Source organism: Salvelinus sp. IW2-2015, linkage group LG3 (genome assembly GCF_002910315.2).
Source record: "Salvelinus sp. IW2-2015 linkage group LG3, ASM291031v2, whole genome shotgun sequence".
Classification (NCBI taxonomy): domain Eukaryota; kingdom Metazoa; phylum Chordata; class Actinopteri; order Salmoniformes; family Salmonidae; genus Salvelinus; species Salvelinus sp. IW2-2015.
In genome coordinates, this window is record NC_036840.1 from 23,252,427 (window position 1) to 23,277,849 (window position 25,423).

Sequence of the window (25,423 nt, forward strand, 5' to 3'; positions counted from 1 at the left end):
TAATTGTCAGATTCAACAGAAGATCTCTTTGTTTCTTGGGACCTAGAACAAGCGTCTCTGTTTTGTCCGAGTTTAAAAGTAGAAAGTTTGCAGCAATCCACTTCCTTATGTCTGAAACACAGGCTTCTAGCGAGGGCAATTGTTTCATTGAAATGTACAGCTGTGTGTCATCCGCATAGCAGTGAAAGTTAACATTATGTTTTCAAATGACATCCCCAAGAGGTAAAATATATAGTGAAAACAATAGTGGTCCCAAAACGGAACCTTGAGGAACACCGAAATGTACAGTTGATTTGTCAGAGGACAAACCATTCACAGAGACAAACTGATATCTTTCCGACAGATAAGATCTAAACCAGGCCAGAACTTGTCCGTGTAGAGCAATTTGGGTTTCCAATCTCTCCAAAAGAATGTGGTCATCGATGGTATCAAAGGCAGCACTAAGGTCAAGGCCCCTATCTCCCGATTGCTCAGTTTGGCTGGGCGGCCAGCTCTAGGAAGAGTCTTAGTAGTTCCAAACTTCTTCCATTGAAGAATGATGGAGGCCACTGTGTTCTTGGGGACCTTCAATGTTGCGGTATCCTTCCCCAGATCTATGCCTTGACACAAACCTGTCTGAGCTCTACGGACAATTCCTTCGACCTCAWGGCTTGGTTTTTGCTCTGACATGCACTGTCAACTGTGGGACCTTATATAGACAGGTGTGTGCCTTTGTAAATCATGTCCAATCAATTGAATTTACCACAGGTGGACTTCAATCAAGTTGTAGAAAAATCTCAAAGGTGAATCAATGGAAACAGGATACACCTGAGCTCAATTTCGTATSTCATAGCAAAGGGTCTCAGCCTCCAGCAATTATGTTGGGAGGCTAGGGTCAGTCTGTTATATCTGGAGCATTTATCCTGTCTTATCTGGTGTCCTGTGTGCATTTAAGTATGCTAATTCTCTCCCTCTCCCCTCCTGGAGGACCTGAGCCCTAGGACCATGCCCCAGGACTACCTGGCCTGATGACTCCTTGCTGTCCCCAGTCCACCTGGTCGTGCTGCTGCTCCAGTTTAAACTGTTCTGCCTGTGGCTATGGAACCCTGACCTGTTCACCGGACATGCTGCCTTGTCCCGGACCTGCTGTTTTTCGACTGTCTCTCTCTCTACCGCATCTGCTGTCTCTAACTCTGAATGCTCGGCTATGAAAAGCCAACTGACATTTACTCCTGAGGTGCTGACTTGTTGCACCCTCTACAACCACTGTGATTATTATTATTTGACTCTGCTGGTCATCTATGAACATTTGAACATCTTGGCAATGTACTGTTATAATCTCAACCCGGCACAGCCAGAAGAGACGCCTGGTTCCTCTCTAGGTTTCTTCCTAGGTTCCTGCCTTTCTAGGGAGTTTTTCCCTAGAAAGCACCTGCAATGCTTGCTGTTTGGGGTTTTAGGCTGGGTTTCTGTATAAGCACTTTGTGACATCGGCTGATATTAAAAGGGCTTTATAAATACATTTGATTTGAATACTTACGTAAATTAGGTGTTTTTGTTTTTAATACATTTGCAAAAATTTTGAAAAACCTGTTTTCGCTTTGTCATTATTGAGGATTCTGTGTAGATTGCTGATATATTTGTATTTATTTAATCTATTTTAGAATAKGGCTGTAACTTAACAAAATGTGTAGAAAGACAAGGGGTCTGAATACTTTCTGAATGCACTGTATATCTGACTCGTATTTTTGCCTGAATGAAGATATTAAGTGTCTGTCTGTGTGCGTCAGTATTCTGTCAGCCTTCAGAGTGAGGAGGAGATCGAGCAGAGCGGCGTCTCGGTCAGTCGATCAGTGTGATGGGTCACGGTCGTCACCTAGASTCCTGTCTCCACACGGCCTCCAGCCACTTCTCCCTCCCTGCCCCCCTCAATGTTACCCCCGGCTTCAGCACAGACATCGGTACATAACCCAATCCCAACTCTCTACACACACACACACACACCGTCCCCCTATTGTCATCCCCGGGTTCAGGACATACATTGATACGTAGCCCACTCTGCTTGCTTACTTACTTACTTACCTAGATCCATCTCTTCTCAGTCACCGGTTGCATTCCAAATGCCACCCTTTTCCCTATGTGCCCTGGTCAAAAGTTATGTACTATACAGTGCCATGAAAAGGTATTTGACCCCTTTCTGATTTTCTGTATTTGTGAATTTTTTCGACACTGAATGTTTTTAGTTCTTCACCAAAAACCTAATATTAGATAAAGGGAACCTGAGTGAACCGATAACAGAACATTTTGATAACTTCGTTTATAAAATAAATGATTATGTAATACCCAATTCTCCCGTGTGAAAAAGTAATTGCCCCCTTACACTCAACTGGTTGTGCCACTTTCAGCTACAATGACTCCAACCAAACCCGTCTTGTAGTTGTTGACCAGTCTCTCACATCTCTGTGGAATCAACATTTGAGGGTTTTCGAGCATGAACTGCTCATTTCAGGTGCTGCCACACCATCTCAATCGGGTTTAGGTCTGGACTTTGACTAGGCCATTCCAAAACATTACAWTTGTTTCTTTTCAGTCATTCTGATGTACTGCATTCCACAATAAGAGCCTCATATACCAACGGTCAAGCATGGTGGTGGTAGTGTGATGGTTTGGGGATGCGTTGCTGCCTCAGGACCTGGATGACTTTCCATCATTGAAGGAACCATGAATTCTGCTCTGTATTAGATCATTCTACAGGAGAATGTCAGGCCATCCGTCCGCGAGCTGAAGCACAGCTGGGTCATGCAGCAAGAAAATGATCTAAAACACAAGCAAGTCAGAATGGCTGAAAAGAAACAAATGTAAATGTTTTGGAATGGCCTAGTCAAAGTCCAGACCTAAACCCGATTGAGATGGTGTGGCAGCACCTGAAATGAGCAGTTCATGCTCGAAAACCCTTATGTTGCTGAGTTAAAGCAGTTCTGCATGGAAGAGTGGGCCAAAATTCTTCCACAGTGATGTGAAACTGATAAATAACTACAGGAAGTGTTTGGTTGCAGTCATTGCAGCTAAAGGCGGCTCAACCAGTTATTGTGTAATTTAATATTCATACTTTTTTAAAACCTTTTATTTAACTAGGCAAGTCAGTTAAGAACAAATTCTTATTTACAATGACGGCCTACTTGTAAATCCCTCCCCTAACCCGAACGACGCTGGGCCAATTGTGCGCTGCCCTCCACTAATCAGTTGTTGTTTAAGGGAACAATTACTTTTTCACACAGGGGTATTGGGTGTTGCATAACTTTGTTTTATAAAGTAAATTAAATTAAATAATGATCAAAATGTTGTGATTTGTTCACTCAGATTCCTTTTATCTAATATTAGGTTTTGGTTGAAGATATGCAAACATTCAGTGTCGAAAAAATACACCAACKATAGAGAAAATCAGAAAGGGGCAAATACTTCTTCACGACACTGTATAGGGAATAGGATGCCATCTGGGACACAGGCCTCCACTCTCGTCTCCCTGTCCTCGGTTTATAATTATTGAGTAGCCTGCCCTGCTAGAGTCTGTCTGCTTTTTGTTTATTATCTGGCTTAGCAGAGAGGGTTTGAGCACTTGACTAGAATGACCATTGTTCTTACAGATGACTGAGGATGCTGCTCATGTTCTGGGAGTCACAGTGCCATCACAATAAGATGGTTTCCCAGACACAGATTAAGCCTAGTCTTGGTCTAAGAAGGACTTCCAATAAAGACTAGGTTAAATCTGTATGGGAATCCGTCCATAGGAGTAGCTTCTCAACCCTCTGAGTCCTTCTGCCTGTACAGCCTAACTATACTTCAGACACTTCTATAACAACCTAAACTAACTATAACATGTTCAACTTGTACACAGTGACCCTACGATGGCGTCTGCACTTTGAGTTTGTCACGTCCCGAGAGCTCATGGAACCGCCCACCGTGCTGCAGAACCAATCAGAGGTCACTGTGTGGATGGGGGGCGGAGCATGTTGACGTGGATACGTTCAGTTGGAACCTGCCTATCAAAGTGATCCCCACCAATCCCGCCCTGACGTCCTACGTCTCCCAATTTACAGGGACCAACAGCATCAACATTTGAGCGTGAGGAGTGGAGGGTTATATTTGCACGAATGGTGATGTAATGCAGGCATCAATTTATTGGTGTTTTAACATATTTTGCAGTATGTCCTATGTTTAGGGGATTGCCCTCACTTTAAATTTATTTGTTATATTTTTTATATATAGCTTAAAGATGACAATGACGACCAATGTAAAATGCTACCGTCTGTCTGTGGGGTCATTTACATTTCTCTATATTTTTATCCCTTCATTCAAAACCCCCAAAAATACAGTCCATTGATTTGTCACTCCATTTTTTTGTATTTCATATTCAAGAGCTTTGTGCTCTACAGTTGTATTCTATTGTATTTTTTCATTGTGAACGAAAGACTGTTCAACGATGTGAATCATGAATTCAAAAGTGGATTTCGAGTTTGCCGTGAAGAGACTGCTTTTAACACGCAAATCAACAAAAGTTTCACTGAATGAGAATTTTATTTAGAGGATAACTGAATATAACTGCAATACAGAACAAATACGACAAGAATTGTTATATATTACTATAAGAGTTGATATTTACAGTAGAGCATTACAGGGTGCCATAAATGTGGGATGACATTATGTGGGCTCACCTCTGCATTCCAACGGAGTATAATTTTCTGCTTATGGTACAGTATATTGTAATATTCATGAGGTTTAAATGTTAACAAATTACGGGTCTGCAACATGTGAGAATGGAGCGTTTGAAGTACACAGACAGACGGGTGGAGGGAGGTGATCGTCCGACTTCAGTGGAGGCTGGTGCCACTTTAAATCGGAGAACAGGCTCCTTGTAATGGCTGGAATTAAATGAGCCCGTTCTTTGATTTCTCCCTCCACCAGCCTCCACTGTCCGACTGTGATTCTATCCCCGTCTACTCAGCTAGCTGCAAGTAGTGTTCCAGTGAGCCGTGGCTGGGGTCTAGGTTGTTTCCATTCCCAGGTCTGCAGGGCAGGCGGGGGTCAGCGCTCTGAACGAGGGTCATCTTACAGGTCAGAGTGTCCACCCGAACCTCGCACCACCCTGGGAAGTCCACCGGGTGATGCACCCTGTACGGAGAGAGAGAGGGGTTGTTGAGCTGGTAGTCTAAACGTTTTCAATGGCTTGCTTTACACATATGCTTTCTCTGAAAGCATGATGATGACAATATGAATATCCTGAAGTAACAACGCCACATAGATCGTGTAGAACAGCTCTATGCATTTCAGAGCCTGGGGAATATAATTCCTTGCATTTATTTTCAAATCAAAAAACATAATTATCAGATATTTAGAGAATAAAAAGCGAAATTCCCTTACAAGGACCTCTGCGCCTGGATACAATTTTAATGGCTGTATTGCATTGCAAGCTTCTCCCAGTCATGGCAATGACGTTCCTATTCCCACCGCTGCAAATCTAAATACAACAACCCAGAAAGGCACATTGATCACAGGTGCGTAGTGGACTCACGTCTCGCAGCAGCCGACGCCGACAGGGTGCAGACAGGTACACTGCAGACAGCCGTCCTCCATCCAGGACTCCCCCAGAGAGTAGTGTCTCCCCTCGTACACACACAGCGCTAGGGTAGAGAGAGACCCCACCAAAGGTGTTACCCCAATCATACATAAACCAAGCTTCATTTATCCACAAAACTTCAATTTATAAATCACAACTTTAACATAAACAAGTAATTTAGCAGTCTTCCTGGGCTTGGAAGTGTTGACGATGGACTTTCATTTAAGAAGAACAAACCTGAATTATACCCTGAATCACTGGGAAATAAAAATCTACTCTGAACTTGAAATCCATTCAACAGGCCCAATGCCTTCAGATTAACGCTATACACCCTATCCCAGAGCATGGATTTGCTTACCTTTGGAGTTGAAGTGGCACTGCATAGGAGCCGCAAGGCAGGTGGTCCAGAGCAGTGTCCCAGCCAGGAAGGTCAGTGGCCAGTTTCTCCCAACAATGGAGTCCATCATCACCATGTTCTTCATGTTCTCGTGTTATAGTTCTAGATCTAGTTCTCAGAGTTTTCTGATTCCTCTCATCCACCTCAATTTATACCCCAACATCTTTACGACCGCAGCGTACAGGGTGGAGGTGGGGTTAGTTAGCTCCATCACGAGGACCGACCAGGGTCGACGCAGGGGTGTGGGGCATGTGGGGTGTCACAGGGTTGGGTTTGGGGGGGCAAGGGGAAAAGTCTGTGTCTTGGCACCGCCTTGGCAATCTGGAGATCAGCACCTCTTCGCTCCAGTGGGCATGACCTCGAAAATGATAGAAACACTGACACATCCTAAAATGACTAAGACTTGGAAGCTAAGAGAGAGGTGAGAGGAAGGAGGGAAGAGAGAAAGAGGAGAGGGAGATAGAAAGGAGAGAGGAAGGGGAGGCCTGTGGAGAACCAGTAACAGAGAGAGGAATAAATGGCTAACATGATTTAACTCCATTGATTAAAATCCGAATTCTTTCTGTATTCATTCACATAAGATTTCCCTATTGGGATTGAGGTGAAATATCTTCATTACTATCTTACTAAGGATTCCACCTGAGGAAAAAAGTACCAGTGAGTGACCAGCTGTGTTACCTTTTACTACCAGATGTGTTACTATGTGGTTACTAAGACGTTCTTACGTGCAAACACAGATGCATACTGCAGATGAAGTCAGCGGGCCTACTGCATCCACTGACCCCAGTCTACCTCATTTGGATGAGCTCATGTGTATGATGTCATGGCGTGCAGCCGTGTCTCCAATCTGTGACCTCATGCGGGCCCTGTCCAACAGCAGTCAGTCAGTCTGCAAGGCAGGTGGCAGGTATGCATTTGWAGGCTTTTATACAACCAGTCTTCAATTTAGGATGAAATGTGTCATGATTTTAGGGTGACAGCCTGGTCTCTGGAATGTCAAATGGAAAAGGATGGAGATTCTCTCACTCTCATGTCACCAATTAACTGCTCGTCCATGAAGACACTAATGGGTGTGACACAAATTCCTTTGTTTTAAGAGGGTTTTCCTACTCAGCACCACTTCAAATGGCGTCAATCAAAGGGTGGGAATCCGTCAGCATCTGTCATCGTCTTATTGTATAGGACCCTTAGGTTCTGGGAGGGGAGAATATTTAGTGCTGTACTTTTGAGCAGGCAGAGCCATATAGGCCCTGCTCAAACGTAGTGCACTATATAGGGAATAGGGTGCCATTTGGGACTCACACATAATGTGCACAGGGTACTGAGGTGACAAGGTCCCAGAGTCGAGGCATGTTCCTCCTCAGACTGTGACAAGTCAAGCTGTGGAGCTGGAGACAGGGGCAACTTTGTCATACACACACACACTGAGTCACACCAATACAGGACCAGAGCACGTCAGGGCCCTGCTGTCAGCAGCACCCATAGCTGACGAGGGAGACCTATCAACACCCYCCAGACTTCTGTGGGGGTAGGAGGGAACACGGGCGTAAAACACAAATTGTGAGGCCCGCGGGGTCCATTGTGAAAAACATGTTCCCTCATCACAGGTTTTTCCCTATGATCTCTGTTTGTCTGCAGATTGACAGCAAAAGTGGAAGGAGATGAGCTAATATTTTGTTCTAGCTCAGGGAGTGTTAACTTGCTACCTCGGATAGAACAACTCTACCTGGCCAAATCCCAAACAAACCCTCCCTTTCTAGGGTTTGACTCTCTCCACAAGAGAGACTGAGCTGACTCAAACATACAATTTAGTCATTTAGCAGACTCTCTTATGCAGAGTAACTTACAGGAGCAATTACGGTTAGGTGCCTTGCTCAAGGGCACATCGCCAGATTTTTCACCTAGTTGGCTCAGGGATTTGAACCAGCGACCTTTCGGTTACTGGCCCAACACTCTTAAACCTGCTGCCATCACCCCAACACAAGACAATAACCCCACAAGGAGATGTGGAGAGCAAGGGATGCAGTTTAATTTAAGCACTGTGCTAGTATGATGGCATGGCATGTGATCCAACCCGAAGACCAACGAACAGGGTCACGTATACACAATTCAAAGTAAAACATTTAATTTGCAAATAGATGTGTTGCAGATCTATAATGGAACTCAAATCCCATACATCCTAGGCCGTCATTGAAAATAAGAATTTGTTCTTAACTGACTTGCCTAGTTAAATAAAGGTAAAAAAAAWWAWAATAATAATAATTAAATAAATGTACTTCTGTTGACTATCCCTTTAAGATTACATGGTAAACCCCGCCTCCAATGTTCCCATCCAGGAAGTAAGTGAACTATCAGACCAGCTAAATCCACATTTGAAAACAACGATTGGCAACACACCCGCTCATTGACAGTGACTTAGAGATTGATTAAGTTTTCCTGATATCAGCTTCAGACTGTTGTGCTCACAAAAAAACATAATCAAGTCCGAAAATAAATGTGTCGCTATAATGTCATTATCGTGAATCGAAGCGATAAAAGTTGACATTTCGATCGGACTGATGGTCTGTAAACTGACTGTATTTCAGCATTTTTGCAAGCCAACTGGAGAAACTATTGTTTGTGCGCTACCAAGGGGATTTTTACACTCAGGCCTTCCAAGCTAGCCCACGGTCAGGAAAGGCTAGCTAGCTACAATCCAATTTGCCTCTGCGAATTTATGAGTAACGTTCGCTAGCTTTTTACTTGTATGTGTTAAATAAGATGGACACAGACAAGTTTAACTATGTCTACAGTTGTGACTTGGACATTAATGTTCAACTGAAAATGTAAGTATTTTGTTACCTTGGGCTACTTATGGGCCATACTGTACAAGTAGCAAGTTAACTATCTAGCTCGCTCATTAAATGTTTTGCATGCTCTTTTAGGTTTTAGGCTGGGTCTCAGAAGAACGTTGACATCATCTGTAAAAAGGGCTTTATAAATACATGTGATTGATTGATGTCAACAATAAACAATATCAGTCTATAGCTGGCTACCTAGGTCTTATTATACCTCAGTGACCTAGCTAGCCTACTTATGTCTATAACTGCGTACTATTAAATGATAGCATGTTGACATCAATTACAATGCACCTCAAGTCTCTAATGTTGTCTACTACCACTTTACATGCATGAAAAATGATTGCAACACTTGTCCCAAAAGTATCCCGTTACATTACTAGCTACCTAGCTGACGTTAGTTGTTTGTCTTCTATTTACCTTAGCGAGCATGGCAACACCATGACTCAACCGTTATCACGGCTCCATAACGTGCCCGGTGAGGGCTCTTATTTGGGAACACGGAAAATCCGCTTTTTGTTGACATCATGCACATTCCAACCGCTCATCTACCTCGCGCTCCTCTCGTGACGTCACTTAACGAGCTAGGCTCCGCTGTGGTGGCCAGTAAATAACGTTCATAATTCTCAACAAACCGTGCAGTGTAGCGCTTCCCGTTAGGCCGTTACACACTGGAATAATAGGGTGATGCGTTTTGTCACAATTTGTCAGGGGACTGTTAACGTTCTCAACACAGCAGAATGTACAAAGATATGTTCCGGGATATGCCCTGTCATTTAGCCTAGTGGCAATACAACTAATTTAGCCAAATGTGAACACACTTGCAGGTGATCATAGATCTGTTGACCTCCAGAGTGTTGATCTACACTCTTTTGTCTAGATTTTAGAACTTTGGCTGAGCAGAGTGGCTAAGAATACTGCTTCTGAAAGGGAAGGATGACAAGTGACTGTGGTGGTGTCAAACTACTTCCCTCTGTCTGTCTCACATGATCTCCTGCCTGTACCCCCCCCTCCCCCATTCAGAGGCAGTTTGGAGGGCAAGCGGGAGCAGAAGAGCTACAAGGCCCTGCTGCAGGATCCAATGTTGCGGTTCTCTGGCCTCTACCAGGAGAACTGCTCAGACCTCTATGTTACCTGTCAGGTGTTCGCAGAGGGCAAGCCCCTGGCGCTGCCCGTACGCACCTCCTACAAGGCCTTCAGTACACGCTGGAAGTGAGTGACACCCAGGCTGTGTCCCAAATCCTATTCCTTACATAGTGCACTACTTTTGACCAGGTTGGTGCACAATATAGGGAATAGGGTGCCATTTGGAGCAACCGTAATCAACTCTTTGACCTGGTTGGTCTTTGTATCTCACATTGTAGTCCCATCTCACTATAATATATACAAAATAATATAGTCCTTGTGAACTGTTCTGTAAGCTTTCTCTCTCTCTCCCTCTCTTCCTGTCTCTCCTCCCTATCACCTCTCTCTCGCTCTCTCTCTCCCCCCTTCCTCTTCCCCCTTCCCCAGCTGGAATGAGTGGCTGAAGCTGCCAGTGAAGTACCCAGACCTGCCCCAGAGTGCCCAGGTGGCCCTTACTGTGTGGGATGTGTACGGACCGGGCCGAGCCACCCCTGTGGGGGGAACCACCGTCACCCTCTTCGGCAAATATGGGTGAGTCCAAGTCCATCTCAGCAAATATATGTCCATATACTGTATATTACTGTACTATGGAAYGGAATTGGAATTTCAGTATACTTTCTGAATTGAAATGGAATTGACCCCAACCCTAGCTGACTGTATATGGAAGAAGTATGTGGCTATTATTGGGGTGGGGGACAACTCCGAAAGCAAACCAGAACATTGACTGATGCCATCTCCCGTCCCCTCTCCATCTCCCCTTCTTCTCTCTCAGGATGTTCCGGCAGGGCATGCATGACCTGAAGGTGTGGCCGGGGGTGGAGGGGGACGGAGGGGAGCCCACCAGCACCCCAGGGAGGACCAGCAGCAGTCTGGCAGAGGACCAGATGGGGCGACTGGCCAAGGTAAGCACAGGGTCCGGGGTCCCCTGGAGTTTGGGGTTTGTTTGGGCTTGTGTGTTTGACGGCGGAGAGAGTGTGTGATGTACTCCTGTGAAAGGACCAGTCTAAATCACTGTCTATTCCAGGCCCCTGACCTGGAGTTTCTCAGTGATGTGAGTACTAGGGGTTGGAAGGAGGGGAGAGGGGGTCAGAATGCTGGATGTGTGTGTAGGCCTGTGTGTGTAGGCCTGTTTGTGTCTATTTCTTTGTTAGTGCACATATTAGGCCCTATAGCTACTTCTTGCTGAATTTGTGTGTGTGTGTGTGTGTGTGGCTTGTTAATGTTTGTTAGGAATATGGTGCATCAAACACCCCTGCCATTTTACCAGAGAAACAACTAAGAAGCACCACCTTTGTATAATGCATATAATTAAAATCAGGGTTTCCTAAACCCGGTGCTCGGGAGCCCAAGAGGTGCATGCTTTGGGTTTTGCCGTAACACTACACAGCTTATTCAAATGATCAAAGCTTGATGATTAGTTGATTATTTGAATCAGCTGTGTAGTGCTAGGGCAAAAACCAAAACGTGCACCCCTTGGGGAACTGTAGGACCGAGTTTTGGAAACCCCGATTTAAATCTTGCACTAATGTGTCATTAGCCTTTGGTGTGTTGGTTTTCATTTTGTAGTAATTTACTAAGAATTAGACCCACTGACCATTTTATCAAGCTGAAGTCAAAATTAAAGGGATTAATGGTGCCCCATGGGTGTGTTGACTGGCTGTAAATACTGGAAACTGTCTGTACCAAGTTCAGAGTGAGCTCTAATAGCCCTGGCGAATGGTGTGCTTGTGTGCCACTGTCACCCACACTGACTGAGCGGATTGGCTGCTGAGTGTGTGTTCAGTGCTTCCTTTGCACTGGATTGGCCACTGGCACCAAGCTGCGCTCTGATTGGCCGAGCTAGCTTTCTGCACATCTCTGCTCCACCTCTATTGCATCCTTTATTCCTAACCTCTCAATCTCTCCTCCTCTTTCTTTCCCTCCCTCCATCCATCCCTCTTTCTTTCTCTCCTTCTAGCTGACCAAGGCCCACCGGCAGGGTCACATGGTGAAGGTAGACTGGTTGGACCGCCTGACCTTCAGAGAGATAGAGATGATCAACGAGGTGAGTTAGTAGAGGATCTGGGATCCGTTTTAAAATCGTTGACGCCTTATACTGTAAACTATACACACTTACAATCACCTGAACGTACGTACATATCCCAACCGGATGCCATGGATTACAGGCAACATCTGCATCGAGCTAAAGGCTAGAGCTGCCGCTTTCAAGGAGTGGGAGACTAATCCGGACGCTTATAAGAAATCCTGCTATGCCCTCAGACGAACCATCAAACAAGCAAAGCGTCAATACAGGATTAAGATTGAATCKTACTACACCGGCTCTGACGCTCGTCGGATGTGGCAGGGTTTGAAAACTATTACGGACTACAAAAGGGAAACCCAGACACGAGCTTCCCAGTGATGCGATCCTACCAGACGAGCTAAATGCCTTTTATGCTCGCTTCGAAGCAAGCAACACTTAAGCATGCACGAGAGCACCAGCTGTTCTGGATGACTGTGTGATAACGCTATCGGTAGCAGAAGTGAACAAAACCTTTAAACAGGTCAACATTCACAAAGCCGCTGGGCCAGACAGATTACCAAGAGGTGTACTCAAAGCATGCGCGAACCAACTGTCAAGTGTCTTCACTGACATTTTCAACCTCTCCCTGATGGAGTCTGTAATGCCTATATGTTTCAAGCAGACCACCGTAGTCCCTGTGCCCAAAGAAGTGAAGGTAACCTGCCCAAATGATTACCGCCCCGTAGCACTCACTTCAGTAGCCATGAAGTGCTTTGAAAGGCTGCTTATGGCTCACATCAACAGCATCCTCCCGGACACCCTAGACCCACTCCAATTCGCATACCGCCTCAACAGATCCACAGATGACGTCATCTCAATCGCACTCCACACTCCCCTTTCCCACCTGGACAAAAGGAACACCTATGTGAGAATGCTGTTCATTGACTACAGCTCAGCATTCAACACCATAGTGCCAACGAAGCTCATCACTAAGCTAAAGACTCTGGGACTAAACACCTCCCTCTGCAACTGAATCCTGGAATTCCTGACGGGCCGCCCCCAGATGGTAAGAGTAGGCAACATGTCTGCCACGTTGATCCTTAACACTGGGGCCCCTCAGGGGTGCGTACTTAGTCCCCTCCTGTACTCCCTGTTCACCCACGACTGCGTGGCCAAATACGACCCCAACAACATCATTAAGTTTGCTGACGACACAACGGTGGTAGGCTTGAGAGGTCAGAGAACTGGCAGTGTGGTGCCAGGACAACAACCTCTCCCGCAATGTGAGCAAGACAAAGGAGCTGATCGTGGACTACAGGAAAAGGCGGGCCGAACAGGCCCCCATTAACATCGAACTATCATGGTCCAAACATGCCAAGACAGTCGTGAAGAGGGCACGACAAAACCTTTTCCCGCTCAGGAGACTGAAAGGATTTGTCATGGGTCCCCAGATCCTCAAAAGGTTCTACAGCTGCACCATCGAGAGCATCCTGACCGGTGGCATTACCGCCTGATATGGCAACTGCTCGGCATCTGATAGTAAGGCGCTACAGAGGGTAGTGCATACGGCCCAGTACATCACTGGGGCCAAGCTGCCTTCCATCCAGGACCTATATAATAGGTGGTGTCAGGGAAAGCCCAAGTCATAGACTGTTTTCTCTGCGACCGCACGGCAAGCGGTACCAGAGCACCAAGTCTAGGACCAAAAGGCTCCTCAACAGCTTCTACCCCCAAGCCATAAGACTGCTGAACATTTAATAAAATCGCCCCCCGGACTATTTACATTGACCCCCCCCCCTTTTGTACACGCTGTTTATTATCTATGCATAGTCACTTCACCCCTACCTACATGTACAAATGACCTCAACTAACCTGTACCCCTGTATATAGCCTTGTTATTCTTATTGTGTACTTTTTATTATTCTTTTTTACTTTAGTCTATTTGGTAAATATTTTCTTAACTCTTTTTGAACTGCACTGTTGGTTAAGGGCTTGTAAGTAAGCATTTCACAGTAAGCAGTAATACCTGTTGTATTCGGCGCATGTGACAAATAAAGTTTGATTTGAATAGCCTCATCACAGATGCTTTATGTGTGACACATAACATTACGTACTTTATATGTGAAGGCCATCACTCATTTCTGCCCGAGACCTCTTCTTTTATCTAAAGTCAGTCAACTTCTTATGTTTGTGTGTTCCCACAGAGTGAGAAGCGTAGCTCCAACTTCATGTATCTTATGGTGGAGTTTCCTCGTGTCAAAACTGGAGAAAAGCCAGAGTACAGTATTGTCTATTATGAGAAGGTAGGTATATATGTATGGCTGTGACATTGAGCTGTTGTCATAATTCTGAAAGGGATCGATTGGTCGATTGCCGTGGTGATGTGGTAGCTGACTYACTAACTCCTCCCCCTCCAGGATGGAGATGATGCCTCACCGGTGCTCACCAGCGCTGACATCGTTAAAGTCCCCGACCCTCAGATGTGCATGGTAAGACACACACACACACACACAGAATGGAGATTTGTTTTATTTTCAACATATCAATATTGACGTATATGTATTGAGTTTAATGTATTRATCATTTATAATGTCCCTCTGCCCCTGCCATAGGAGAACCTTGTGGAGAGCAAGCACCATAAATTGGCCCGTAGCCTTCGGAGTGGCCCGTCAGACCACGACCTGAAGCCTAACGCTGCCACACGAGATCAGCTCAACGTTAGTACCATTAGTCAACCACAACTGTATGTGTGTCTGTGTGTGATTTTAGCAGTAGGCTCAATCTTGTGTGTATGTCTCTCTCTACAGGTCATAGTGAATTACCCTCCGACCAAGCAGCTGAGCTCAGAGGAACAGGACCTGGTGTGGAAGTTCCGTTACTACCTCACCACTCAAGAGAAGGTGTGCGTCCTGCTAAGTTTGAAGTCCTTTTATGGTTGTCCTTTTTAGTCCATTTATTTGTGTTTTAAAGTATGTAGATGTACAGTATGTGCATTTTTTTATAGCAGAATACATTTCCCTACAAAATGGAAACAAAGTTGAACAGTATCTAGGGCCCATAGAGTTCCTGACCTCGTAACCTGACCAGGGAAGAATCCTAGATTAGCATTGTCCCAGTATAACTGGGGCTCTGAGTTTTTCTTGGTTAAGTCACGGGGTCAGGAAAAACCCAGAGCCCTATGTTCACCACAACAACACTCAAATACACTCCATGAGTGTTGACACACTTGTCTAAGCTGATTACCTAAGAGCCCCTCTTCCCTCTCCCCTCCAGGCACTGACTAAGTTCCTAAAGTGTGTGAACTGGGCGCTGCCCGGGGAGGCTAAGCAGGCCCTGGAGCTGCTGGGGAAGTGGAGGCCCATGGATGTAGAGGACTCCCTAGAGCTGCTCTCCTCCCAGTTCACCAACCCCACCGTACGACGCTACGCTGTGACCAGGCTGCAGCAGGCCGACGACGAGGTAGGTGGAGGGGGCGGTGGAGAGAGAGTGTGTGTTGGGTTGTGTGTGAGTGGGGGGGAGGGGGAGTGGCACAGCAGAGCCATGTACACTACCGTTCAAAAGTTTGGGGTCACTTAGAAATGTCCTTATTATTTTTAAAAAAAAACTTTTTTTTTTGTCCATTAAAATAACATCAAATTGATCAGAAAAACAGTGTAGACATTGTTAATGTTGTAAATGACTATTGTAGCTGGAAATGGCTGATTTTTTATGGAATATCTCCATAGCGTACAGATGCTGGACTTCTAGACAGAGTTCCTCTGTTCAGTGTCTGTGTTCTTTTGCCTATATTAATCTTTTTTTTTTATTGGCCAGTCTGAGATATGGCTTTTTCTTTGCAACTGCCTAGAAAGCCAGCATCCCGGAGTCGCCTCTTCACTGTTGAGACTGGTGTTTTGCGGGTACTATTTAATGAAGCTGCCAGTTGAGGACTTGTGAGGCGTCTGTTTCTCAAACTAGACACTCTAATGTACTTGTCCTCTTGCTCAGTTGTGCACCGGGGCCTCCCACTCCTCGTTCTATTCTGGTTTGAGCCAGTTAGCACTGTTCTGTGAAGGGAATAGTACACAGCGTTGTACGAGATCGTCAGTTTCTTGGCAATTTCTCGCATGGAATAGCCTTCATTTCTCAGAACAAGAATAGACTGACAAGTTTCAGAAGAAAGTTCTTTGTTTCTGGCCATTTTGAGCCTGTAATCGAACCCACAAATGCTGATGCTCCAGATACTCAACTGGTCTAAAGAAGGCCAGTTTTATTGCTTCTTTAATCAGAACAACAGTTTWCAGCTGTGCTAACATAAAATGATAAAACTTGGATTAGCTAACACAACGTGCCATTGGAACACAGGAGTGATGGTTGCTGATAATGGGCCTATGTAGATATTCCATTGAAAATCAGCTGTTTCCAGCTACAAAAGTAATTTACAACATTAACAATGTCTGATCAATTTGATGTTATTTTAATGGACAAAAAAATGTGCTATTCTTTCAAAAACAAGGACATTTCTATGTGACCCCAAACTTTTGAACGTGTGTGTGTACATGTACTACGTACACACACACACACACACACACACACACACACACACACACACACACACACACACACATCTATGTATCGCTCTCCCTGTGCTCCAGGATCTGCTGATGTACCTTCTCCAGCTGGTCCAGGCTCTGAAATATGAGAACTTCAACGACATCCAGTGTGGGCTGGAGCCAGGAGGCAAGCGGGACAGCCAGGGCCTGGCAGAGAGCTCCACCCTGGGGGACCTAGACAGGTTAGAGGGGGGTCAAGGTGGAGGGTTGAAAGTTGTGACCGAATCAGGGTGAACTCTGGCCCTAATTTATAACCTAGGGCCCTGAGTTTATTCTGGTCAGGTAGTTGGCCGGTGTTGGACAGGGGGGGAAAACTCCTGGCCCCTAGAGATATGTCTGGTGTTGGCTGGTGCTGTGCTATTTAACTGTGTTCTAACAGTGTAACATGAACTGTCTGTATGTCTCCAGTTCCCAGATATTGACTGCTCCAGCAGTGCCCTCACCTGTCCCGAATGGAAAGGAAGGAGCGGACAGTGAGAATCCCGAGGTAAAAAGTGTACAGGAGAAAGGAAAGGACAGAAGTTTGTCTGACGAGAGAGGTAGTAATGTTTGTTCTGTGTTTCTACAGCAGGACCTGTGTACCTTCCTCATCTCCCGTGCCTGTAAGAACTCAACACTGGCCAACTACCTGTACTGGTGAGGATCAATTAGTGTGTGTGTGTGTGTGTGTGTGTGTGTGTGTGTGTGTGCATATATAAATACATGTGTGTACTAAATCTGTGTGTGCTCCATCAGGTATGTAATAGTGGAGTGTGAAGACCAGGACACCCAGCAGAGAGACCTAAAGACCCACAAGATGTACCTCAACGTCATTGGGAGGTTTAGCCAGGCGCTGCTCAAGGTTAGACTTTCAACGCGCCTCATATCTTACTTCATCCTTCCGTTAATTTACACTTTCAGGACTATGAATTTGCTTGTGCAGTGAACGATACAGCGCAGTATGTCGGGGGGAAAAACGCCAAGCAAGTATTTTTGCTTGGTAACCATGAGTATAACTAATTTCCCTCTCTTTCATTATCCTACTTTCTTCTCTGTACTCTCTCTCTCTAGGGTGATAAGAGTGTGAGGGTGATGCGGTCTCTCCTGGCGTCCCAGCAGACGTTTGTGGACAGACTGGTGCAGCTGATGAAYGCCGTGCAGAGAGAGAGCGGCAACCGCAAGAAGAAGGTACGAGAGACCTATGACGCACTCGTACACTCCTCCCTGTGTCAGTCCGTTTTGGTGCCCAAATGAACATGACCCAGGTCTTCCCTGCGACTGGTGTTTACGATTGCTGGTTGACACTGGCGCCCCCCCCCCCTGTGTTTCAGACGGAGCGACTGCAGGCTCTGCTGGCGGACAATGAGAAGGTGAACCTGTGTGAGATTGACCCCATCCCGCTCCCACTGGAACCCTCGGTCAGAATCCGAGGCATCGTACCAGACACCGCCACGCTATTCAAGGTGCACCCATCTCTCCATCTCCCTTCGCGGTCTATTCTTCCTTCTCAACGCTATCCTTCCTCTCCTCCTTCCATTCCTTCATCCTCCCTCTCGACTTATCCCTCTTATTTTCTTCTTCTTCCTCCTCCTTCATCCTCCCTTTCTCGCCCTCTTCTTTGGTTTTGTTATGTAGCAGTTATTCGATATTTTTTTTTTTTTTAGTTTTTTTTTTTTTTTACACGTGCTGCTATGTTTGTATGCTAACGCGCCTTTTCATACGTGTTCTTATCTCGCCGCTGTATATCTGTGCGTGTGTTCTAGAGCGCCCTGATGCCAGCCAAGCTGATCTTCAAGGCGGAGGATGGGGCGATGTACCCTGTCATCTTCAAACACGGAGACGACCTGAGACAGGACCAGCTCATCCTACAGATCATCTCTCTCATGGACAAGGTCAGAAACTAGCATTATTGCCATGTCGTTATCGTAGAAACCTATTACTGCATTTATTATTGTAGACCTGGTCTGAAACAAGCATATTGTTATCATGTTCCCTTATTGCAAACTTGCTGTCAGTCGCTTTGGATAAAAGCGTCGGCTAAATGACTGACATGTAAATACACAGGCTGCTGTTTATATTTCAGCCTCGCCTAGAAGGTTCTAGAGAAGGTTAAGAGTCGGTGTATTGTGAATTATGTCAATTCTCTCTCTCAGTTGCTCAGGAAAGAGAACCTGGACCTGAAGTTGACGCCTTACAAAGTGCTGGCCACAAGCACCAAGCATGGTGAGCACCACCGATGTAGCTATCGATAGAATACTGGGTCAGGACATGTGTGAAGTGACCTCTGACCTGTGTGTTGTCCTTCCTCCAGGGTTCATGCAGTTTGTCCAGTCAGTGCCTGTGGCTGAGGTCCTGGCCACTGAAGGAAACATCCAGGTAGGAATTTACTGTACCCATGGCTAAGACTGTTAGCTATCTAAGGTGTTTGTCTAGCAGCTTTGCTCTGTGCATGTCTGTGCAGACACGTCTTGTGGTGTCTTCTCTGACCTAACTTGTAAGTGATCGTGTTATTATTATACTTAAAAAAAACTTTAAAAAAAACGTTATTTAGTAAATATTTTCTTAACTCTTATTTTTCTTAACTGCATTGCTGGTTAAGGGCTTGTAAGTAAGCATTTCATGGTACACCTGTTGTATTCGGCGCATGTGACAAATGCCATTTGGATTTGTGTAAGACTCCTCTCTCTTCCTGTGTCTCTCCAGAGTTTTTTCAGAAAACACGCCCCCAGTGAAAAGGGGCCCTATGGCATCAGCCCTGAGGTGATGGACACCTACGTCAAGAGCTGTGGTGAGTCTACTACCACTAACACCCTCCCACCTCACTGTCTCTGACCAATCCCTGGCCTTGGCGTGGGTTCATTTTGAAGTGTGATTTTGGGATGACACGTCTTTTTTTTTGTCTTTCCTCTACTCTTTCCTGTTCCAGCTGGTTACTGTGTCATCACATACATCCTGGGTGTAGGAGACAGACACTTGGACAACCTGCTGCTCACAAAGACTGGTGAGTCTCTATAGGAATTATGTGTCATGTACCTCCAACACCCTATGGTTGGATTGCTACCATACATTGTCTGATCATTAGTCCTTTCCTTCAAATGCTGCTCCACTCTGTTCTACATGACAGACTACACTTTGACAGCTGCTGTTGTTAAAAGGGCTTCATGAATACYTTTGATTGATTGAATACCTTTCCATCTTCCCGTTTTCTCAGGAAAGTTGTTCCACATAGACTTTGGCTACATCCTGGGTCGTGACCCCAAGCCCCTGCCTCCTCCTATGAAGTTGAGTAAGGAGATGGTGGAGGGGATGGGCGGCATGCAGAGTGAACAGTACCAGGAGTTCAGGAAGCAGTGTTACACTGCCTTCCTACACCTCAGGAGGTAGGACACACACACGCTACGTTTACACCGGCAGCTCAATTCTGATCTTTTGCCACTATTTGGTCGTGTATATCAGCTGTGATGAACCTTTTTAATTTCTCTTTCTTTCTCATCCCTCTCTCTTCAGGTACTCTAACCTCATCCTAAATCTGTTCTCTCTCATGGTGGACGCCAACATTCCCGACATCGCCCTGGAGCCTGACAAGACTGTTAAGAAGGTGTGTGTGTATTTCACTTCGCTATGTTGTGTATCGAATGGTTATGTGAATTGTAAGAGTCCCATTTTGAAGGAACTCCCCCAATCATTCACTGAATATTCTGTCTCCTCCCCCTCCCAGGTGCAGGACAAGTTCCGATTGGACCTGTCGGACGAGGAGGCGGTGCATTACATGCAGAGTCTGATTGATGAGAGTGTGGGAGCTCTGTTTGCTGCCGTGGTGGAGCAGATACACAAGTTTGCCCAGGTGTGTCTCTCAGCAGGGGTTGTGTGTGTCTCTCTCTCTCTCAGCAGGGGTTTAGTGTGTCTCTCTCTCTCTCAGCAGGGGTTTAGTGTGTCTCTCTCTCTCTCAGCAGGGGTTTAGTGTGTCTCTCTCTCTCAGCAGGGGTTACCCCTGCTGAGAGAGAGAGATACACACCACAACCCCTGCTGAGAGAGAGAGATACACACACAACCTCTGCTGAGAGAGAGAGATACACACACAACCCCTGCTGAGAGGAAAGAGATACACACACAACCCCTGCTGAGAGAGAGAGATACACACACAACCCCTGCTGAGAGAAAGAGATACACAACAACCCTGCTGAGCAAGAGGATACACACCACAACCCTGCTGAGAGAGAGAGATACACACACAACCCCTGCTGAGAGAGAGAGATACACACACAACCCCTGCTGAGAGAGAGAACACACACAAACCCCTGCTGAGAGAGAGAGAGAAACACACACAACCCCTGCTGAGAGAGAGAGAGAACACACACAACCCCTGCTGAGAGAAGAGAAACACACACAACCCCTGCTGAAAGAAGAGAGACACACAACCTCTGCTGAAAGAGAGAGACACACACACAACTCCTGCTGAGAGAGAGAGAAACCACACACACCCCTGCTGAGAGAGAGGAAACACACAACAACCCTGCTGAGAGAGAGAAACACACACAACCCCTGCTGAGAGAGAGAAACACACAACCCCAGCTGAGAGAGGAGAGAGATACACACACAACCCCAGCTGAGAGACACACTAAACCCTGCTGAGAGACACACTAAACCCCTGCTGCGAGAGAGAGACACACACACAACCCCTGCTGAGAGAGAGAGAGAGAGAGAAAACACACACAACCCCTGCTGAGAGAGAGAGAGAGAAACACACACAACCCCTGCTGAGAGAGAGAGAGAGAAAACACACACAACCCTGCTGAGAGAGAGAGAGAGAGAAACACACACAACCCCTTGCTGAGAGAGAGAGAGAGAAACACACACAACCCTGCTGAGAGAGAAGAGAAAACACACACAACCCCTGCTGAGAGAGAGAGAGAGAAACACACACAACCCCTGCTGAGAGAGAGAGAGAGAAACACACACAACCCTGCTGAGAGAGAGAGAGAACACACACAAACCCCTCTGAGAGAAGAGAGATAACACACAACCCCTGCTGAGAGAGAGAGAAACACACAACCCCTGCTGAGAGAGAGAGAAACACACACAACCCCTGCTGAGAGAGAGAAACACACACAACCCCTGCTGAGAGAGAGAAACACACACACACCCCTGCTGAGAGAGAGAGAAACACACACAACCCCTGCTGGAGAGAGAGAGAAACACACACAACCCCTGCTGAGAGAGAGAAACACACAACCCTGCTGAGAGAGAGAGAGATACACACACAACCCCAGCTGAGAGGACACACTAAACCCCTGCTGAGAGACACACTAAACCCCTGCTCGAGAGAGACACACTAAACCCCTGCTGCGAGAGAGAGACACACACACAACCCCTGCTGGAGGAGAGAGAGAAACACACACAACCCCTGCTGAGAGAGAGAGAGAAACACACACAAACCCCTGCTGAGAGAGAGAGAGAGAAACACACACAACCCCTGCTGAGAGAGAGAGAGAGAAACAACACCAACCCCTGCTGAGAGAGAGAGAAACACACACAAACCCCTGCTGAGGAGAGAGAGAAACACACACAACCCCTGCTGAGAGAGAGAGAGAGAAACACACACAAACCCCTGCTGAGAGAGAGAGAGAGAAACACACACAACCCCTGCTGAGGAGAGAGATACACACACAACCCCTGCTGAGAGAGAGAGATACACACACAACCCCTGCTGAGAGAGAGAGATACACACACAACCTCTCTGAGAGAGAGAGATACACACACAACCCCTGCTGAGAGAGAGAGATACACACACAACCCCTGCTGAGAGAGAGATACACACACAACCCCTGCTGAGAGAGAGAGATACACACACAACCCTGCTGCAGAGAGAGATACAACACAAACCCTGCTGCGAGAGAGAGACAACACAAACCCCTGCTGAGAGAGAGAGACACACACAACCCCTGCTGAGAGAGAGAGAAACACACAACAACCCCTCTGAGAGAGAGAAAACACACACACAACCCCAGCTGAGAGAGAGAGACACACTAACCCCTGCTGAGAGAGAGAGAGACACACACAACCCCTGCTGAGAGAGAGACACACTAAACCCCTGCTGAGAGAGAGAGGACACACACAACGCTGAGAGAGAGAAACACACACAACCCCTGCTGAGAGAGAGAGAAACACACACAACCCCTGCTGAGAGAGAGAGAAACACACACACAACCCGCTGAGAGAGAGAGAAACACACACAACCCTGCTGAGAGAGAAGAGAAACACACACAACCCCTCGGAGAGAGAGAGAACACACACAACCCCTGCTGAGAGAGAGAGAGATACACACCACAACCCAGCTGAGAAGAGAGAAACACACACAACCCCTGCTGAGAGAGAGAAAACACACACAACCCCTGCTGAGAGAGAGAGAGATAACACACACAACCCAGCTGAGAGAGAGAGAGATACACACACAACCCCAGCTGAGAGAGAGAGAAACACACACAACCCCTGCTGAGAGAGAGAGAGATACACACACAACCCCAGCTGAGAGAGAGAGAAAACACACACAACCCAGCTGAGAGAGAGAGAAAACACACACAACCCCTGCTGAGAGAGAGAGAAACACACACAACCCTGCTGAGAGAGAGAGATACACACACAACCCCTGCTGAGAGAGAGAGAGATACACACACAACCCTGCTGGAGAGAGAGAGAGATACAACACAACCCCTGAGAGAAGAGAGAAACACACACAACCCTGTGAGGAGAGAGAGAAACACACACAACCCCTGGAGAGAGAGAGAAACCACACACACCTGCTGAGAGAGAGAAACACACACAACCCCTGCTGAGAGAAAGATAACACACAACACCAACCCTGCTGAGAGAGAGAGATACACACACAACCCTGCTGAGAGAGAGAGATACACACACAACCCCTGCCTGAGAGAGAGAGATACACACACAACCCCTGCTGAGAGAGAGAGATACACACACAAACCCCTGCTGAGAGAGAAGATACACACACAACCCTGCTGAGAGAGAGAGATACACACACAACCCCTGCTGAGAGAGAGAATACACACACAACCCCTTGCTGAGAGAGAGAGATACACACACAACCCCTGCTGAGAGAGAGAGATACACACACAACCCCTGCTGAGAGAGAGAGATACACACACAACCCCTGCTGAGAGAGAGAGATACACACACAACCCCTGCTGAGAGAGAGAGATACACAACAACCCCTGCTGAGAGAGAGAGATACACACACAACAACCCTGCTGAGAGAGAGAGATACACACACAACCCCTGCTGAGAAGAGAGATACACACACAACCCCGCTGAGAGAGAGAGAAACACACACAACCCGCTGAGAAGAGAGAGAAAAACACACACAACCCCTGCTGAGAGAGAGAGAAACACCACACAACCCCTGCTGAGAGAGAGAGAGATACACACACAACCCCAGCTGAGAGAGAGAGAGGAAACACACACAACCCTGCTGAGAGAGAGAGAGATACACACACAACCCCAGCTGGAGAGAGAGAAACCACACACACCCAGCTGAGAGAGAGAAAACACACACAACCCCTGCCTGAGAGAGAGAGAAAACACAACACAACCCTGCTGAGAGAGAGAGATACACACACAACCCCTGCTGAGAGAAAGAGAGAGATACACACACAACCCCTTGCTGAGAGAGAGAGAGAAGATACACACACAACCCCTGCTGAGAGAGAGAGAACACACACAAACCCTGGAAGAGAGAGAGAAACACACACAACCCCTGGAGAGAGAGAGAAAACACACACAACCCCTGCTGAGAGAGAGAACACACACAACCCCTGCTGAGAGAGAGAGATACAACACAACCCCTGCTGAGAGAGAGAGATACACACACAACCCCCTGCTGAGAGAGAGAGATACACACACAACCCCTGCCTGAGAGAGAGAGATACACACACAACCCCTGCTGAGAGAGAGAGATACACACACAACCCCTGCTGAGAGCATGAGAGATACACACACAACCCCTGCTGAGAGAGAGAGATACACACACAACCCCTGCTGAGAGAGAGAGATACACCACAAACCCCTGCTGAGAGAGAGAGATACACACAAACCCCTGCTGAGAGAGAGAGATACACACACAACCCCTGCTGAGAGAGAGAGATACACACACAACCCCTGCTGAGAGAGAGAGATACACACACAACCCCTGCTGAGAGAGAGAGATACACACACAACCCCTGCTGAGAGAGAGAGATACACACACAACCCCTGCTGAGAGAGAGAGAACACACACAAACCCCTGCTGAGAGAGAGATACACACACAAAACCCTGCTGAGAGAGAGAGATACACACACAACCCCTGCTAGAGGAGAGAGATACACACACAACCCCCTGCTGAGAGAGAGAGATACACACACAACCCCTGCTGAGAGAGAAGTTACACACACAACCCCTGCTGAGAGAGAGAGATACACACACAAACCCCTGCTGAGAGAGAGAGATACACACACAACCCTGCTGAGAGAGAGAGATACACACACAACCCCTGCTGAGAGAGAGAGATACACACACAAACCCCTGCTGAGAGAGAGAGATCACACACAACCCCTGCTGAGAGAGAGAGATACACACACAACCCCTGCTGAGAGAGAGAGATACACACACAACCCCTGCTGAGAGAGAGAGATACACACACAACCCCTGCTGAGAGAGAAGATACACACACAAACCCCTGCTGAGAGAGAGAGATACACACACACCCCTGCTGAGAGAGAGAGATACACACACAACCCCTGCTGAGAGAGAGAGATACACACACAACCCCTGCTGAGATACAACACAACCCTGCTGAGAGACACACTAAACCCTGAGACCATAACCTCTGCGGAGAGACACACTTA

At 46.7% G+C, this 25,423-nt stretch overlaps 2 protein-coding genes across 3 annotated transcripts in view; one reads left to right on the forward strand and one right to left on the reverse strand.

Moving 5' to 3' along the window:
• Positions 1 to 4,889: 4,889 nt before the first annotated feature.
• On the reverse strand, positions 4,890 to 6,175 carry LOC111953024 (prostate-associated microseminoprotein). Its single transcript, XM_023972108.3, has 3 exons — positions 5,952 to 6,175; positions 5,549 to 5,657; positions 4,890 to 5,148 (listed from the first exon to the last, which is right to left on the reverse strand). Exons 1-3 carry the CDS (start codon positions 6,073 to 6,075, stop codon positions 4,974 to 4,976), a joined length of 408 nt encoding a protein of 135 aa, XP_023827876.1. The 5' UTR covers positions 6,076 to 6,175; the 3' UTR covers positions 4,890 to 4,973.
• Positions 6,176 to 8,650: 2,475 nt separating this feature from the next.
• The window catches only part of LOC111953006 (phosphatidylinositol 3-kinase catalytic subunit type 3), a 19,153-nt gene continuing 2,380 nt past the window's right edge, over positions 8,651 to 25,423 (forward strand). Inside the window, exons 1-25 of one of the 2 annotated variants that reach the window (XM_023972068.3) lie at positions 8,651 to 8,815; positions 9,851 to 10,039; positions 10,340 to 10,483; positions 10,725 to 10,854; positions 10,977 to 11,003; positions 11,910 to 11,996; positions 14,159 to 14,257; positions 14,372 to 14,443; positions 14,567 to 14,671; positions 14,762 to 14,854; positions 15,228 to 15,413; positions 16,589 to 16,728; positions 16,955 to 17,033; positions 17,115 to 17,182; positions 17,282 to 17,387; positions 17,597 to 17,713; positions 17,857 to 17,988; positions 18,289 to 18,417; positions 18,679 to 18,748; positions 18,837 to 18,901; positions 19,229 to 19,313; positions 19,452 to 19,526; positions 19,737 to 19,905; positions 20,033 to 20,123; positions 20,244 to 20,369. In XM_023972068.3, the coding sequence (XP_023827836.1) occupies positions 8,751 to 8,815; positions 9,851 to 10,039; positions 10,340 to 10,483; positions 10,725 to 10,854; positions 10,977 to 11,003; positions 11,910 to 11,996; positions 14,159 to 14,257; positions 14,372 to 14,443; positions 14,567 to 14,671; positions 14,762 to 14,854; positions 15,228 to 15,413; positions 16,589 to 16,728; positions 16,955 to 17,033; positions 17,115 to 17,182; positions 17,282 to 17,387; positions 17,597 to 17,713; positions 17,857 to 17,988; positions 18,289 to 18,417; positions 18,679 to 18,748; positions 18,837 to 18,901; positions 19,229 to 19,313; positions 19,452 to 19,526; positions 19,737 to 19,905; positions 20,033 to 20,123; positions 20,244 to 20,369 (2,649 nt within the window). In that variant the 5' untranslated portion in view covers positions 8,651 to 8,750. The remainder of the gene's footprint in view (positions 8,816 to 9,850; positions 10,040 to 10,339; positions 10,484 to 10,724; positions 10,855 to 10,976; positions 11,004 to 11,909; positions 11,997 to 14,158; positions 14,258 to 14,371; positions 14,444 to 14,566; positions 14,672 to 14,761; positions 14,855 to 15,227; positions 15,414 to 16,588; positions 16,729 to 16,954; positions 17,034 to 17,114; positions 17,183 to 17,281; positions 17,388 to 17,596; positions 17,714 to 17,856; positions 17,989 to 18,288; positions 18,418 to 18,678; positions 18,749 to 18,836; positions 18,902 to 19,228; positions 19,314 to 19,451; positions 19,527 to 19,736; positions 19,906 to 20,032; positions 20,124 to 20,243; positions 20,370 to 25,423) is intronic. The other variant, XM_023972086.3, reaches the window with a different exon arrangement.

Coding starts and splice junctions, on each gene's coding strand:
- LOC111953024 (XM_023972108.3), bottom strand. CDS start 6,075: ATGAAGAACATGGTGATGATGGACTCCATTGTTGGGAGAAACTGGCCA. Junction 5,658..5,951: donor GTGCCACTTCAACTCCAAAG/GTAAGCAAATCC, acceptor TCTCTACCCTAG/CGCTGTGTGTGTACGAGGGG. Junction 5,149..5,548: donor GGCGTCGGCTGCTGCGAGAC/GTGAGTCCACTA, acceptor CTCTCCGTACAG/GGTGCATCACCCGGTGGACT.